Raw genomic sequence first — 17,751 nt, 5'->3', positions numbered from 1 at the left:
TGAGGTAAAACTCCCTCTCCTCTAGGGTGTCTTAGCGATAATCCCAACCTAGCCCTCCTCTTGCCATTGTGAGTGGCTACCGCGCTCCGGCCACTGCCTTTGGCCCCACCTCCCCACTCACCGTCTGCTGTCCGGGGTTGCTGGGGTCCAAGGACCCTGGCAGTTTGGTGCTCCGGGCTGTTCCAGGGACTCCGCCTTCTGACCCAGCTGAAGTGATTTGGGCTCTGATTGCTGAGTAGGGAGGCCCCCAGCGGAGACCTGAGGTAAAGGGAGCTCTCTGGGAGTTCCGCCCCACCCACCTCAGCCTGCCACAAAATTGCATCAGCCCACTGCCTTGAAACTCTCATAATGCAGCCGTTTAATGAGTCATCAGCAGGATATGGGACCCTGGACAAAGTCCTTCCCAGCAGAAATACACTCCTCACAAAAACTGGAAGGTCATCCATCTCTCCCCAGGGCTGCCTAAGCTTCCTTACTCAACTGTGCCTCATTACTAGGTGACCCTTCGCCCCCGGCCTATATGGTGCAGATCTTTTCTCCTTCATTTCCCAACTGGGACAAGAGTATTTTATTGACTCCAAACTCTACATGCCAAAAGGTCCCAAATTGTCACATAACTGAAATGCAAATGAGGCCTGGCCCACTCAATCCCTTGCTCACCAACAGCTGTCAGCAGAGAGCTCCATCCCCAAGGGACCCTCTGCCCCTCTGGTATTCTCAAGCAGCTCAGGGCTGCTCTTTTCTGTAGTCACCAACAAGTGTCACTAGTGAGCACTTTTTTCCCTGTGGCTTCAGGGTACAGGGCTTCATACGTCCACTGAAGTCAGACTCTTAACACTATTTGAGCCTAGCTATTTTTGGTATAGACCCAGTGGGTAAAAATCTTGGCTCTGTTTCAGTCAATGGCAAAACTCCCATGGGCCTCAGTGTAGACGGGATTTCACCAATTAGCTTTGAATTCTGAACATTAATGCAGAGCAAATCATTTCCCTGCTGCCCTGTCCACACAAAAAACTCTCATTCACGAGTTGTAAACCATCCTTTTTATAAAACTTTCTGACATAAGCCTGTTATACCTCAGCTCCCATCTGCTCTTTTCTCCTCAGAAAAGCAACTGTGTAGAATTAGTGCCATTAGACTCCATGTTTATATTCTCTCAATCCCTCCTAGTGCAAATGTGCTCTGTTTACCCATTAAAAAAATGGGTTTCCCTCAGAACTTCAATCCTGCAAACTCAGCCTGGGGGTCAAGGTGAGCCGCTAGTGACTTGTACGGCATCTCTAGTTATCAATTCCAAGATTTTGGAACCTGACCAATGATCTGAAGTGGTTCCATTTTGCAGTGGCCAACTTGAGACACCTCCATTTCAGAAGGTTTAAGATGAAAACTGACGTTCCCCAAGTCACGACTCACTTTTGAACATCTTGGCCAAGGATTCTGCAGGGCAAATTTTGCTCTCGGTGGCACCTGTATACCCTTACTGCTCTGCGATTATGCCCCAAATTACATGTGTGCAAACTCGTGGTCTTCACATTTTGCCAACACTGACACCTGTGAAAGCACACGAATGCCTCTGGAAACAACTTAGCAATTCATTGGTGGGGCACAGCCAGAATAGACCATAGCTCGCTCTACCATAGCTGTGTTTAACAAACAGTTAAACAAGGAAACACTTACGTTTGTAACTAAAATCAGCAGGTCCAGTGGAATACACCCAGGGAACAGATCTGTTGGGTAAGAAGGTGCCATTTTTAGAGTCACTGTTCAGAGTGAAGCTTCATTAATCAAGCACGTTAAGATTATTGGACAGGAGACTTGCTTGCGACGGGTTGTGTGTGGAGGGGGGAAATACATTGAGATTCTCCATTAATAATTTGTTAAAACCCCCCAAAGGTTGGATAATCAGAGGTAAGTCTATACCCTCAATTACGACTGTAACGCAGGGAACCAGCATAGACTAAACCAATAGGGAAGCCATTAGAGAAGTGTGTTCTAGTGATGGAAGCACTGGACTTGAACTCAGGACACCTGAGTTCTTCTGCTGGCCTGCTGGGTAACATTGGGCAAGTCACTGCACTTTCCTGTACCTCAGTCTCCCTATTTGTAAGATGGTGATAATGAATGATACTTGCCTCTTTTGTCAAGCACTTTGAAATCTATTGATGAATAGTGGTATACAAAGTGTAAGTATTATTTAGTTTGCTCTTAGTTTCTTTCTCTGAATTGAAAATAAATATAGTTTAGACTGAAAGTTTATGGTTTTGCTGTGAGCTTGGGGAAAAAAGTGTAACAATATAATGTCTTAGAGAAGAAAACACCCATTTATTTTCTCAAATTTTTTTACATCATAATCCTCATACAACAGTTGTCAGCATAACATTTAATACAAATTTTTTAAAAAACACACAAAGATTACTTGCAAAATTATATATATTTTAATATCCAAAATACATTGCATATATATAGTAGCAAAAGCCCATTTCCATGGGGAAATTTTTTTAATAATTTTTAATTTTTTTGCGATTATTGCAGTAATGTTACCTATAACATTCCAAAAGCACTAATACCTAAACTGGTTAGCTTGATCTCTTTTTCCCCTTTTGTTAAATAATGGCATCAGTGCTTCTGTTTAAAGTTACGACCAAACTATAATGTTCTGTTTTAAGGTCCCAATTCTGCAAGCAAATACACGTGGACTAAACCTTGCACTGACACAGACATTCAGAGGTTATGTCTACACTAGATATTTTTGCTCCTGTTAAATGATTGCCAGTTAATTCCAAATTAGCTAATAAGCTTGCAAATACCAGTCTAAGACCTCTATAAACATTTGTTCCAAGACCTTCATGTTTCTGTCCTTAAATGAACATTCCTGGATCATCAAGTCTAGCTTCGCAAATTAGAGGTAGATGAAAATTTTGAAATGTTTGAAATGGTGATGAAAATGTTCTGCAAAAGCTTTTCACACATTTTTTTGTGTGGGGGAGGAATGTTTGCTGATTTCCATCCAGCTTGATAGAATTATAAAAATGTTTGAAAAACTCCATTTTGATGGAAAATTGTTGTGAAAAATTTGGAAAACGTTGATGCATTTTTTCAACTAGCTTGAATACAAACATGTTGGCTGACTTTTGAGTTAATTAGGAATCAACGAATTCAAGCGAAAACAGGAGCACAAACCCTGTGCTTTAGACACTCCCAGTGAGCTCCGATGTGTTCCACACTAGTATAGGAAAGAAATCTGCCAGGATCCAGTTGTGGGATCAGGGCTCTATTCCCACCAGATACGTTACATGTATCTTTTTTTCATTTTAATTTTTTTAGCAAAAAGTACAAAGCTACAGCCCAAATGTACAGATTGAAAAGATGTACAAATTACATTTAAAAAAAACCAAACAAAAAAACAAGACAAACAACAACATAAAAACCCACGAACAACTGATCTGATAGTAAAAATAACCTGCATTTGTGACTGAGGTCAACTCGTTTTATTTCATCTTTCTTTTAATATTGTGAGATATAGGGAAAAATAACTCTGCATAACTTATACAGTAAGTAGCCTTCTGATTAGCTGACCCTTAGAATGACGGTCTGACAAACGCACAGCGTTCGTGAATCGGTAGCGCTTAGCGATCCCGAAAGCTTTGGCAGAGCTCTCCAGGATCTGCTGTCGTTTATTTCATCTTTGCTCTCAAGGAATGTCTGTGCTTGATGTTAGGTTACTTTCTTTTGTTCTGGTCTCAGATGTTTCTGGAGTTAATATACAGTCCAACACAAGTTGCACACTCTAGAAAGGTTCCTTCAATGCCCTTTACTTCTTTATATATATAAAATTTCCAGTTGGGTGAAAAACCTCATTGGCCTTAATTAAAGCTAAAATTCCAGTTGCCATCCTCTGCAGCCCCAGGTCCTCACAACATAATATCTGACTCTTCCATCCCCTCCCCGAAACCGGAAACCCTCCCACCAAAAACACACATGTCATCCTAAGTCCCCGTTAAACAAACATAGCATTCTTCTAAGACCCACGGCTGGATCTATGTCTTGTTAAGAGTCTTCGGACTGCTAAAAATTTTTTTCTCTTGTCTTGTAAAAATTCAAATGCTGATAATCATTCCAGGTTGTGGTGAGCAATCTTCACGGACAATTTCTACAGAGGACATAAGTCTTAGAACCAAAATAAAAACACAGAGTACTGGCCTGCAGAGGTATCCATCTCTGAGTTCAAGATAGAAGAGGCAAAATTACAAAAAAAAAAAAAAAGAGAAGGTTTGATCCAAGAATAACTAATATCCAGTTTTTAATTCCCCCCACCCAACAATGGCCACAAAATACCCAAAAATGGTCCAGAAAATCCCAGAAGTAAAGAGAGCATCCAACCAGATTGATAAAGGCCACTGAAGGTACAAAACATCTAGTAGTAGCTGCCCAAGTGCGATGGTACATGAGTGTTGGGATGACGTGGGACATTGGGGTTTGGGTAGATGCTGCCCGTAGGGGAGGTCCAATAGGATGCTGCTGCTCCGAAGAAACTGGATGATGTGACAGGCATGGAGGAAGCATGGGGGGGCACAAAGTTCACCTTCTGTTGGTGGGCATGGTAAGAAGGCATATAGGAAAGATCTGATGGATACTTGTACATTGAAGACTCAGTTGGATGAGGCTGGAGAGCCTGGGCAATGCCATGAAAGTCAAATTTGTAGGCATACCTTTTGCCATGCACTTTGGTCATAATGTTCTTATCATAGTAGTATCGGAGGGCTCGGCTCAGCTTGTCATAATTCATGTTGGGCTTGCTCTTGCGCTCTCCCCAGCGCCTGGCCACCTCGTCGGGGTCTGTCATCTTGAACTCCCCATTGGTCCCCTCCCACGTGATGCAGTTGGCATTGGAACTGTCCGAGAGCAATTCAAGGAGGAACTGCCACAGCTGGATCTGCCCGCTCCCTGCATGAAGTGAGCCAAAGAGAAAAGGAAATGACATTCCATTTCCTGCTTAAATGAAAAGACAAAGCCAGGAAACAGAGGGACTATCTCAATCTTTGATGGGAAAGTTTCCTTCAAGCCTTACAAACTCTTGTGGAGGGCTGGCCCACCTATTCCCAGAAAGCAAGTCACTCAGTCTCTTCTTCCGTTTGAGGTCAGAATAGCTGATCAGAGTGGTCCCCTCTGGCATTAAAATCGACAAATCTACAAAGCATTCATAAATGGGCTTTTTATGAACATGGTCATTATTCAGAATTATTCACTGAATGGCTGACATAAACATATTTCAACCTCGCTTTGCTCACTAACTATTTTCATAACTATTGCTGAAAATACCTGCAGTTCATAATTTGCCATGTGCGGCCTTGTGGCTGATCACCTAAATCACAATATGATTTCTTCTCTCAAACTGGAGAACTCCTAGACTCTTTCAAGATGGCCGTACTAACACTTCCTGTAAGGAGGCTCATGAGAATCCATTTTTGCATGAGCATTCAACACCTTATCCCTCTGCGAACAGAACACGTGCTTGTGCAAATGTAACCCACATTAATGCCAAGGTGGGTCTTTGTCCCCCTCTTGTGGCTGGGCCATGTAAAGAGGTTACAAGATTGCAACAGCCTCGATGCTAATCGACCTTGTCCGTTAGCTCAAGCAAGAGATGCTCATGCTCTTGCTCTTATTACCAGAGGTCTGTAGATGACTTGATCAGGGGGTCATTGTGTAAACATAGCAAGCCTGCAAAGGGTGTCACCAGAGGCTAGCTAAGAGCTTTAAGCGATTTAGGTCTTCTACTCTGTGGTGTAGTAGTAAAGTTTATGGGTTCAAATCTGGTTAGCTGCTTTGAGGGGGAGGGGTAAAATGCTTGTGGTGAGCAAGTTCATGCGGTGACCAATACCGAAGAAGTGACTTCATTGTTTGTATTCAAACAAAGACTATTTGGAGCTATCCACCTAGTTTTACTCTTGCATAGTCCTTGTACTATATCATTTGCCCACCCTTGCCTTATAATAGTGAAACGTCACTCCTGGGGAAGACAGTCAGCTCAAGAGCCTTCTTACTATTTAAGACCCATGATGGGGGCTGCACATGGAAGCTACCAATAGAACAGCCATGTGGAGGATCAGGAAGAAATTCTCCACACCAGCTGCCATGACCAGCACAGAGGGAAGTGGTAAGGGCAGATGTGGGATCCACTCCTATGCAGTCCAATGGCCCATATACTCTACACAAGCAGCAGAGGGACAAAAGCTACGATTCCAGCCCAGTCTGGAGCAGTGGCTCATGAGAGAGTTGGCCCTTTAAACAGGAGCTGGAATTTGCCTTTAAGATCGTGGTCTGGTGTCCCCAACTGAACTCACCTGGGTTGGCTAGGCGGCTGCTGGTGGGTCCCAGAATTTGATAGGGATCTAAACAAAGAGACAAGAAATCTATTTTTTACTCTACTGCACAAAAAGAAACAAAGTACTTCTCTATTTTTCTTAACCAGAATGATCCAGATGTCCATTTTCCTTCCTTTTTTACATTGCCACTCCCCTCCTACAAATCAGTCCCATTGGCCTCTTATGTTGTTTAATGAACAGACGCACATTATTTAGGGAGGATTAAATAACGTAGGGGCTGCTGCACTCTTTTCATAGAGTGTCCCACTTTTTAAGATCAAAATCCCCACTGGACACGTGCCACAGCACCAGCCACAGCAGTTGGCTGCTTGAAAACATAACGTCAGGCCAGCACAACACGATGGGATCTGAGCAAATACATTTGCTTTAATGTGAGCAGTTGGGCCACTTGCTTAAGTCTGCCTCATTTTCTAGTCGGGCTGATTATTTCCTCTTGTGTGCAGGTGGGATTTTTCAAAAACACTCCCTGTTGGCTCAGATCTGCTCCCAATGAAGTCAATGGAAGATTGGTCCAACTCAGCTCTGACTAAAGTCAATGGGTGTTTTACTGCTGATGCTAACGGAAGCAGAATGAGGCTCATGCTGAATGCTTTTTAGAAATTCCATCATGCATTTATTAGGAATGAATCTCCTCCCTTTTCCAGGGGCCCCACTGTTGTAATCTCTCTACTTCCTTTCATTGTCCCTTGGATTTTGGTGTTGGCTCATGGCTGAATTTATACCTTAACAAAGAAAGCTACAAAGCATTTGTGCAGAACACTGAGAAGGCATCATTTAGTTGGGAAACCCAACCCATTGGGAAACCCAAGCAAGAAGTATCACTGCTTGGAGCCTGACAGGACTTGATTCTCTTATTTATGGTGCTTTGATAGTGGTGTACCTCTGTCAACTTTGTTGGAGATGCTCCCATTTTATATTGGTGTAAGCAGTGATGAGCTGCCAGAAGCTGAAGAACCGGTTCCTGCAGTCGCTCCGGGTCTTCGGCGGCGCTTTGGCAGCACGTCCTTCAGTCGCTCCCGGGTCTTCGGTGGCACTGAAGGACCTGCTGCCGAAGTACCGCCGAAGGCCCGGAGTACCGCTGGGTGAGTAAAAATTCTCAGGGGAACTTCCCCAGCTCAGAGCTCAGGTGGGATGGAAAGGACAGTCCCATGGGCCACAGTTTGCCCACCCCTTTAACAACCAGCTCTAAACTGGCTTCAAAATTTAACAACTGGTTTGCGCGAACCAGTGCGAACCGGCTCCAGCTCACCACTGGGTGTAAGGGAGGTTAGAATCCAGCCCATAGACCCTTCACCATTTTGGCAGAAGCAGCTCCATTGACTAGTTGCTTCAGAATCCTTTACACTGCCTGCTGTGGGATGTCAAAGGAGACACCAAAGCAGCTGACACTAAGGATTTTGGACCCTGCACATGACAAAGCTGATACAGGGATATCTCTTTTAAATGGGGGTAGGAGGATCCATAAGCAGCCAGAAGAAAGTAGTTTTGGATAAGCCTTGTTGGATGAACAGAGCTGACCAAGTATTATAAGTGTTTGAGCCCACTTAACTTGAGCCTAAGACTGTCCCAGCCTGAAACGTTACAATAACAGGTTGGGAAATTCAGTTATTTATGGGATGCAGCCGAGCACACACTGGACACATTTACCTGGTTGCGGCCGTTGCTGTTCTGTATTCTTATTCACAGTTTGAGTCCCTGCAACCGGGGGACCTGTAATAACAGGAAAAGTGAGATCGTAGATGTACTGCAAGCAGACGAGAGGGAACAATTTAGGGAACAAGATGGATGCAATGTATACATTAACATGGCCAAGCGAGTGGAGATGGGCAGGAAACAGTTTTGTGGTCATATGGGAATTACTGAGTTTTCCTACATATTTATTACCCTGAACAGGAATGAAAAGTCAAAATCACAATTTTCATCAATGGAAAAATTTTAAAGAATTTTGAATCAGGTCAAACTAAATGCTTCATTTTGATCATTTTGACTTTTTGAAATTCTTTTTTACTCTCAGTTAACCTAAATTTCGAAACAAACATTTGCTTCAAATTGAAAAATGGAATTTTTTGTTTCGAAAAGGGCAAAACAGGATGTCAACAATTTCTCAACTTTTTTCTGGAATGTTTTTTGAAACAGGAAATTTGCTAGATGAGTCTTTCCCATCAACAATTTTGGTTTTGGCAAATCAACATTTTCTGATTTAAAAAAATGGTTTTGGTCAAAAAATTCCCGGCCAGCACTACAAATCAGTTCAACCTTAGCCCTAGCATCTGCTCCATCCATTCAGATTATCACTGATAACAGAGAGAATGCTATAAACCAAAGGATGGCCTTCCCATTCGGACTGAGCATTTTCCATAAAGCTCCTAAACAGAAAGTACTGATTTAGAGCCAAATGCTGCCAGCCTTACCCCAGCTGAGTCGTATCTTGCTCACGGACAACTTGTGACCCCAGGACATGTGACACCAGTGAAAGAAGAACAGAATATGCCCCAGTGACAGCCAGTTATACTAGCTGAGATAAAAATTCCATGAGCTAGCAATCCTCCTCCTTCAGGGCATAAACCTACCATTTGGGGGCAGCAGGAAATCTGGCCCCACCCCATAGTATTGCAAAATTATCTGCATTATGAAAATAATTAACAACTAGAATAATTTGCATATCTATAGGATTTTCAATATGATGACTTCAATGTGCTTTACAAATATTAAGGGCCAGAATCTGCTATGCTTTCTCATGCTGAGTGGCACCTTTCTCCTTTGAACAGTAGTAAGGGATTGGAGTACGGCGTTATTCATCATGATTAATGGTATCAGAATCTGGCCCAAGGTAAGGATGGCTCTAATGAATTAAGTCTCACAAGAGACTGGAAGTTAATAAGGCCTGGATCCTCAGTCATTCTGATGCCTGCACAACAAGCAAACCAAACCTAGCCCAACTCATGACCATGTTTTGATCCTCTGCCTCAGAATTTGCCACCCCCAACATGGCTACTTACTTTTGGTGAGGCTGGAGTTCATGTTATTGCCCCATCCGGCTCTCCTGACCGCATCGTAGGAGGGATCTAATGACAAACGACAAGAGGGAAGGAGGAGGTGAGTCCAGACTGTCCAAGGAAGGCTAGAGAGGTGGCTAGTTGTGATTATTGCTTAAGAAATTTCACACACGCTATAGTTACTTTGTCTCCATGCCCTGAGTTATATATGCGTTTCAGCCATCTGTTATGTATTGTACATTATAGTGCAAGGGCCTTGGGGCAGGGCCTGTCATTTTTTGATCTGTCTGTACAGTGCCTGGCACAATGGGACTCTGACCTGTCTGATCTGTAGGCACTGCCAAAATATGAATGTTAAAAAATAAGACATGGCATGGGACAAGTGGAGCTTTGGGAGACTTTGTTCAGGGAGTGGCTGGCAGAGGGTGGGAGCAGGGGTAAGGCTTGGGCCTCCATCTCCTCCCTGCACAGGTGGTGGTAGCATAGACTGGGCCTGTGCTTGACTCCTGCATGGGGCACAAGTTGGTGATGGAAGGCAGGGAGGAAAACAAGAACGCTTAGTGCCCTCCACCCTGTTTTGTACACCCATCTACTGTCAGGCACCATCTGGTCCCATGGGAATAGATGGGGTGGACTGAGGCTAAATGTAAACTGAACCCAACAAAATTTGAGTTCCCATCTAGTCAAAATCTGCCTCTCAGCTGCCCCCCACCCTCCCAAATATCTGTGCCTTCTTTCCACTTCAGAGCCCTTGCTCATCCTCCTGGCCCATTGCGAGGCAGCAATCAGGTGTGCCTTGCACAACCACCTGCTTCTCTGCCTCGCTGCTTCTTCTGGCCCCCCTGTGATTGTGGGGTATGGATCCCAAGGAGCCTGCCTTAAGAGCTGGTAAATATCCAGGAAACAGAGGAACTGTTCATGGTCTAGGAGAGACTGGATAGAAAGGAAAGTTCACAATGGAGATCATGAAAAACATCCTGATGGGGAGATGTACTGGGCTCCTAAGGGGAAGGGTGGAAGCCCATGCACTTTAACAGCTGGCCTGGGTAAAGCTTCGGAAAATCTAGGTCTCTGCAGGGAGATGTACTAGATGACTTGGTAGAGTCACTGCCATTAAAGAGTCAACATTTCCCAGCACTTATTACTGCATGGAGTATCTGCGATGCCACAGTGATTTCCTCACACTTAGAAGAAAGAACCTTGCTAAACACTGACTGGTGACCACAGCAAGTCTCTTCTGTCTCTGACCTCTGCGGATCATGGGCAGCCTTGAGTTATGGGTCCAGATCCCCAGCAGGTGTCAATCAGCGAAGCTCCATGCCGATTGACATCAAGTGAGGAGCTGGCCCATGATTGATTTGGAAGCTGCAGGAAACCTTCCAAGGACATTGAAGGGGCCCTGGAGGGATGCAGAAAAGCACTGTGTTAGAGAAAGTGGGGGAAACAATGGGCTCTGATTTCCCAGAAAGCAACAATGGTGAGTGAGGATTGGCTTTGGGCAAAGATGTGTCATCAGAATCCTGCATTTTAAATCCCTAGTTTTTTTATTGTTTATTGCTGAACAGTTCACAATCCACGTTTTCCCCAGCCCGTCTTCTCACTCTCATCCTGGAGAGGCTGGACAGAAAAACCACGCAAGGACCAGACTGAGAGGTAGTGAAGGGATGAGCCAGTAGGTTATTCAACATGAACCAAGCCAGGGCTTTAAACCAAAAAGGATTCCAAAGTCTCCTCGTGGATCGCAAAGAAACCATAAAAACCAGGCTAACACCCAACGTTCAAAATAACAACCACCCTCATCAGAAAGCACCTCAGCAAACGAACTGCTGCCCCCAAACTCCTTCCATGACCCCTGGAGAAAATAAGAGCCAGGAGATGGCGCTGCTGATGCCCTTGTCCATTCTCATGGTTTGGGGCTGGAGACGAGCAAGGAGACTAGAGCGAATCTCCTTGTGGAAAAATCCATGTGCACTCGCCCAGTCCATCTGGCTCTGCAAAAGCCTCTTCAGTTTTTTAAATTAGTTATTGGCATGAAACGAAAAAAAGAAAGAGGGAGCGTGGGGGGGGGTGTGGGAGAGGAAGGGAAGAGAGAGAAAAGGGGGGAAAGGAGCTCATTTAACTTGTCCGTTTTTATTTTTATTTTACTGTTGTTTGTAATAGAAACCACAATCCCTGCTGCAAATAGGTCAGACTTAAAAACAACCCACTGTGTATTAAGAATCCGACAAGACATCTCTCAATGGCAGAGGCCAGTCTGGGTTTCTTGCTCGTCCAGCGGCAGGGCTGGGGACTCGTTTTGCTAAGTGAACCTTTCTGCCCGGCTAAGAGCCGTTGGTGTAAAGAAGCAAGGCTGCTATATATGCACCAGTGGAGTTTTCCCCTGCTTGAAACCATTGGTGGAAATTGCGTCTTGTGCTGTCTACACTTGGGGCTTGCACCAGTGTCACTATGGTAGTGGTTGAAATCAGAGCACAATAGACAAGGCTTAAATTGTAGCCCATTCCCCTTGTAACCAAATGGCTTCTTCTTCCCCATCCTTGGCAGCCAGCCAGTCACTTTCATTCCTCCCCTTTGATAATCCTTGGCAGGTACATAAAACTGCATATTAATTCTACGCTTTTGGCATCATTTGCCAACAAGCTAAGGCCCGGGAGCCCCACTAAAACTGCGACAGGAAGACGGCAGAGTGGCACTGCAGTGGGTGGACCCAGCTCCGGTTAAAGAAGGAAGGGGGTTGTTTCTGAGATGCGACCAGAGAAGTTTTAAGTTTCTTTCAATTTTTCTGATTCAACTCACAACTTGCCACCTTCAGATCCCGTGAGCGATGGCATCATTTCTAGATTGGGTTAGGGGCAGAAAGCAGAACCTTGCCAATGCACATGACATGACTGGCTGACCCACAATGAATCAACACAACAAAAAAGAAAAGATAACAGTAGAACATTTTGCATCTAAAGATCGCAGGCATTCCATAGCGGTGGTCTGAATAATTAGCCACATTTTACAGAGGGGGAAACTGAGGCATGGAGCAGCAATGTGACTTACCCAGGGTCATGTAGAGCCAGAGTGTAGCCCACATCTCCTGCTTGCCATTCCGGTGCTTTAACTGCAAATCAGTGCTCACTCTTGTGATCAAAAATACTGGATCAAGACACAGAGGGCCAGATTCTCAGCAGGTGTAAATCGGCATAGCTGCATTGACTTCAACCGAATGCGGCTGATTTACACCTGCTGAGGATCTGCCCTTGGGTGGAGATTGCCCAAAATGACATTAAAGTCATTAATCATTTTAAAGCTCCCTGCGCTGGTTTCTTTGCACCCTTCTTTCAAGGCAGCTGACTTGGGAGTGCAAGAGCAGTATTATGTTTACAGTAGCAGTCAGAAAACCCAGTTCAATTCCCCCCCTCTCCTCCTGTGTGACTTTGGGTAAGTTACTTAGTTTCCCTTTGTCTCAGTTCCCCATCTACAAGATGGGTATAAGATACTTCTCTACCTCTTGAGGTGGGTTGTGAGGATTAATACTTCATAAGCCCCTTCAGTACTTTTGGGAAGGGGGCTGAATAAGGTTAATAAATAGTTCCTCCATTGTATGGCACAACGGGTGAGAAGGATTAAGAACAGCAGCCAGTCATGCACGTTTTGCTGTGGAAAACAGCTCACTCGTGCTCTCTCTCAAGCAGTGCAAGTTTCCACCTCTCTCAAAAAACAAAACAATCAAATCTGCCAACGTTTTTTTTTTTTTTTTTCTTCTTCACAAAAAGTTGTGCAACGTGAACGAACCACAGCAGCCCGGCCAGCTTCTAGTCCCAGACTCTAAAGCTGAACGTGTTCAAAACAAAATGGAAAAGGCAGAGCCAGGGAATCCATCCAGAGACTCGGGTTTCTGCAAAAACAATATTGTTCCCAGGATCTGACGCCCAGTGGCTCAAAGAGATTCTACAGAACTCTGGCCAGACGGTTAGTTATGCAGAGAGTCGTTATCTGTCGTAAAGTGGCTCAATTTTCACACTCAAACGCTCCAAGTTACAGAGTTTCAATTTAAAAATATGAGGCCAGGTCCCCTTCTGGTGTAAATCAGCAACTGACTTCAACTAAGCAAGGCAGGTTTACGCCAGCTGAAGTAAATTACGCCTGCCCTAGGTCTGTTTTAGACTTAAAAGGCCCATTTGAACAGCGGCCCTGTGACAAACGTGTATTCAATACAAAATGGAATTAAAGAGCACAAAATAAATCATAGATGTTTTCAAGAAATGTCATTCTGCAGCTGTCTGGTTTATATCCAGAAATTCCCCAGAATGAATGCAGACTCTATTAGAGGCAAGGTATGGGATATTAATAACACTTTGCACTTTCATAGTACCTTTCAACTGAGGATCTAACAGCTTTGCAAACGTTCATGCTTGCGACATGCTTTGGAAGGAGGTGAGGAATCATTAGTGTCATTTTATTTATTCACATTTATAAATGCACCTCTCCAGGTGCTATTATATGGGTGGGGTAAACTGAGGCATGGGGTGACCTGACTTACCCAAAGTCACACAGTGGTAGAATCAGAATCCTGAAAGTGGTTCTGAGCCCTCTGCTACAACCTTTCACCCTAAATCCCTCCCCATCGACCTCCTCCTGACTGTAGTGAAAGCCAATAGCACGTAGGACTTGGTAGGATAGGGCCCCTGATGGAATTCCTGATTCCCTGCTGGGTTACTTCAGGCTGAAGACCAGCAATTTCCATGGAGCTACACTGATGTAAAACTGAAATAACGCGGTGGCGAATCAAGCCCTTAAGGCTTGCAATAAGCAGTGGGAAGGCCTGGCTCATCCTCTCGTTGAAGTCAAGGAGGCCCTAAGTCTACTGCCCTGCTGTGCCAGGGAGGTGAGCTCTGGTAGTGGTTTCTAGGATGAGAGCACAGTTGAAGCAGGACCTTGTGCCCACCTCCTCTGACCCTTCTCCCCACCCAGATCTCAGAGCTTCAGATCCTGCACACGCCGAAGTCAACAACAAACTTCCAACCGGCTTCACTGGTGCAAGGTCATGCCCTTAGTGCTCAGCAGAGTTATCCTGTGCGGGGCTTCTGGCACAGGGGTGGGGTTCACAGATGCTCCTTTCCCTCCCCTGAGTAAAAAAATCCCTGATCAAATGTGCACAGCTCGGGATCCCTTCCTGTACTCCCACCAGCCTCTGAAGTCTGCACGCCAGCTGAGAGAACGTGGTATCAGGAAGGCCCTGTTCAGGATATTAAAGATTGGATAATAAATCCCCCAGAAAAAAAAAAAGAAAGCTTTAAAAAGGAAAAAGCGATGTTTTTCGAATCTGAAAGGCTGAGGGTGCCGTTGGGGGCCGGTGTTCCCACTGAACAATGGAGCTCACAGTCCCTTGGCTTCCCCAGCTGCTCAGTGAGTGCTGACAGCTCCTGTATCCCGCTGCCTCCTTAGAAGCTTACTCCATCAAACCAGAGTCAGGGGAGCAGACTTGTTAGTCAGCGTCGCCCTCACAAACACTCGGGGGGAAGCACGGGCAGTGGGCCTCTTTCGGCAAGGCCTTTTGATTTCGCTGGACACGGCGCTGGCTGGGTCACATTTGCAGTGGCTTGTGATAACAATCTCATCTTTCTAGGGCACCTTCCCTCCAGCTGGATCCCAGGGGACTTGAGGTCAGGTTTTTAAAGGGATTTAGGTGCCTAAAGATGCAGATAGGTGCCAGGGTTTTGTTTACAGGGCACCTAGGTGCCTAACTCCCAGTGAAATCCACAGGAGAGAGGTGCCAAGACACTCCAGAAAATATCTGTCTGTGTGTCTTCTGGGGCAGTACTGACTCAGCAGAGGAGAGCGCCACCTACCAGTCCATGACCCCACCTGCGGCAGGGCCGGAGGTCTCCCAGCCAAGCACAGCCCAACTGCTTTACATTCTGGATTGGGGATGCTAGGCAAGAAGCCTCGATTGTGAAATAATGGGTCTGAACCATGGCCTTCTGATGCCAAATGAGTTGGCAGTATCAGGACTGGATTAATGTACGGATCAGTGGGGCTCTGCCCTGGGTGCCCAAGTGGTTCAGGGTCCTGGGATTTCAAAGTATTGTTTAATGCTGCGGTGTCCAAACAGCTAATCCCATTCCCAACATGCCTCTTTTGCTAACCTTCCCTCGCTGTGCATGGAGCATTTGGAGGAGATTAAAGGAACAGCCCCAGGAGGCACCAGAATGTCTCCCACCATCCTGCAGTTGTGGGCCTTTCCGTGAGTGTTGAGGGTGCTCAGAACCTCCCAGGAGGTACGCAGCACCTTGCAGGATCAAGCCACTTTGCACAACCTTGCAATCTGCTTCTTGGTGGGTTAGCATCGCCAGGCTGAGTCCCTGGAGTCATGGCACTTGCATGAGCCCCGTTAAACAGCAGAACCACACCCCATTTATCACTGGCAGCCGCTAGCTTCTGAGACAGGGCTCCTTCCCACTCAGCGTGTTCCCAAGGAACACCCGCTCAGCATGTAATTACAGTAGCACTGAAGGGCCCCTATGTACCAGGTTCTGTACAAACACCCAGTAACAGACAATCCCAGCCCCAAAGAACTCACAATTTAAACAAACCAGACAGACAAAGGCTAGAAGCAGAAACAGAGGTAAAGCCACTTGGGCAGGGTCAGAGCCAGGGCTAGAGCGCATGTCTCCTGAGTCCTAGCCCATTGTCCTAGCCACTAGATGACACTGCCTCCATTACCAGCCCTGTCTATTGGTGGCCTTTGGCTTAGTCTATCCTATTTATACAGCTACAGCATAGCAACACCTCACTCTTACACAGATCTTTTTATCTGTGGAGCTTTACAAAGCAGGTCAGTGAAATTATCTCCATTTTACAGAGGGGGAAACTGAGGCATCTAAGGCACTAGGAATCCAGCATTCCCCCTACACTCTCACCCAACCTGCCCTCAGAGCAGGCCACAATGGGGTGGACCTTGTACATCTGACTTTCAACTGGGTCCTGGAGAACCCAAGCCTGGCCCGTATCCAGCCTTACAAACCCCTCTGATGCAAATCAACGGAAGGAGAAGAGGGCTGAGAACCTGAAACAGCCTGTGGGATTCTTCGTGTGGAACACACACTGGTTTTTGCAGTGGGTCCTTTGGCCTCAGTAGGAAGACAGATCCTGGCTGGGTAGCTGGAATTTAGATTATTGGCTCTAAATGGAAAAGCTGGGCCAGGCATCCTTTGCAGGATGCAGGCTTGTGATTCATCTGAATGACCACTGAAAAGAAGCTGAAAGAGAGAGCAGAGAGCACAAGACCTCACTGCTTCCCTCCTAATGAAAGAGGGGCGTCTGGAGCTGGCATGATTCTGGTACCTTGGAGCAGAGGATGCACATGGGAGCAAGGAAAATCTAGAGTTGCAGGGAACTGCAGGCCAAGCCCTGGAGTTCCCAGCCCTGACACTCTGTGGCATGTAATACCCTGGTGTTTACACCCAGGGCATGTGTGTGTATTTTTGCAACCCTTTTGCATGAGGAATCGTAGACAGTAGGTTTCTGGAGCGGCAGGGGAAACCAAAAGCACCTCAACCCCCACCCTGAAATGTTAGATGCACCATGTTAAACGATGGCAGTAAATGTAACTGGTTGTGGACTCTGCCCAAGCACTGCATGTCCGTAAGGCTGCGTGCCACAGGCTCTCAACCCATGCCACACAAAACCTATGCTGCCATCTCCAGGGGTTAAAGTAGCACCATGCTGAGCTCCCCTTCGACTCACATGCTTAGATCATGCTTGTAGGGGAGGGCGTGGAGAGCTTCTAGTCTACAGGTGAGGTTCTCCCCATGGAATCCCAACATTCTCTTTGATCCACTCTGCCAATACTTGGGAGCAATCCCTTAGCAGAGAGTTAGGCATTTCTGCCTCCTCACTTCCTTACCACCCCAGTACTGGTGCAAGAGCCTTCTCCTCCGCAGTGCCCGGTATCTTGAACACTCTCCTCGTGTCGCTCCAGCTCATTTGCAATCTCTGCTGAAAACATGCTGTTGGGCCCCACCTACTCCCCTTTATTTCTCTCCTTTTCTACTCTGCCGCTGAATTAAAGAGAGCTCTGTATTCAAAAGAGTTCAGCATGCTGAGCGCACATTGACTGGTGGACTCATTTGCAAATCCGGCCTTTATTTAGGTGCCTAGATGGGAGCCACATGGGCGTCCCAATCATGGGTGCTAAAACTTTAGAAATCTGGCACTTAATGTCTGTAACCCTTATAATTTTCTAGCTGTATTATTATGTATTATTTAATGGTGTTATATTTTCAATAACTAATCACTGCACTATGACTTTCTGTTAAACATTTTGTTTATAGTAATGCCTGTCCCTAAACACCTGCATGCTTTACATTTAAATTAACAGC

The 17,751-nt window shown here is 45.7% G+C and overlaps 2 protein-coding genes across 8 annotated transcripts in view; one reads left to right on the top strand and one right to left on the bottom strand.

The window, feature by feature from the left end:
• KCNJ1 (potassium inwardly rectifying channel subfamily J member 1) overlaps positions 1-17,751 on the top strand; it is a 62,004-nt gene that overhangs the window by 35,576 nt on the left and 8,677 nt on the right. The gene's annotated exons all lie outside the window — the stretch shown is intronic.
• Positions 2,303-17,751, bottom strand: part of FLI1 (Fli-1 proto-oncogene, ETS transcription factor) — a 115,705-nt gene continuing 100,256 nt past the window's right edge. For all 6 annotated transcript variants that reach the window (XM_048827406.2, XM_048827408.2, XM_048827407.2 and 3 more), the window contains 4 exons: positions 9,386-9,451; positions 8,034-8,096; positions 6,345-6,392; positions 2,303-4,944 (listed from right to left, as the gene is read on the bottom strand). In XM_048827406.2, coding sequence (XP_048683363.1) covers positions 4,415-4,944; positions 6,345-6,392; positions 8,034-8,096; positions 9,386-9,451 — 707 coding nt within the window. In that variant the 3' untranslated portion in view covers positions 2,303-4,414. The remainder of the gene's footprint in view (positions 4,945-6,344; positions 6,393-8,033; positions 8,097-9,385; positions 9,452-17,751) is intronic.

The sequence above is a fragment of the Caretta caretta genome, chromosome 22 (genome assembly GCF_965140235.1).
Source record: "Caretta caretta isolate rCarCar2 chromosome 22, rCarCar1.hap1, whole genome shotgun sequence".
NCBI lineage: Eukaryota > Metazoa > Chordata > Testudines > Cheloniidae > Caretta > Caretta caretta.
The sequence above is the reverse complement of the archived record's forward strand: the minus strand, read 5'-3'. Positions and strand labels throughout refer to the sequence as shown.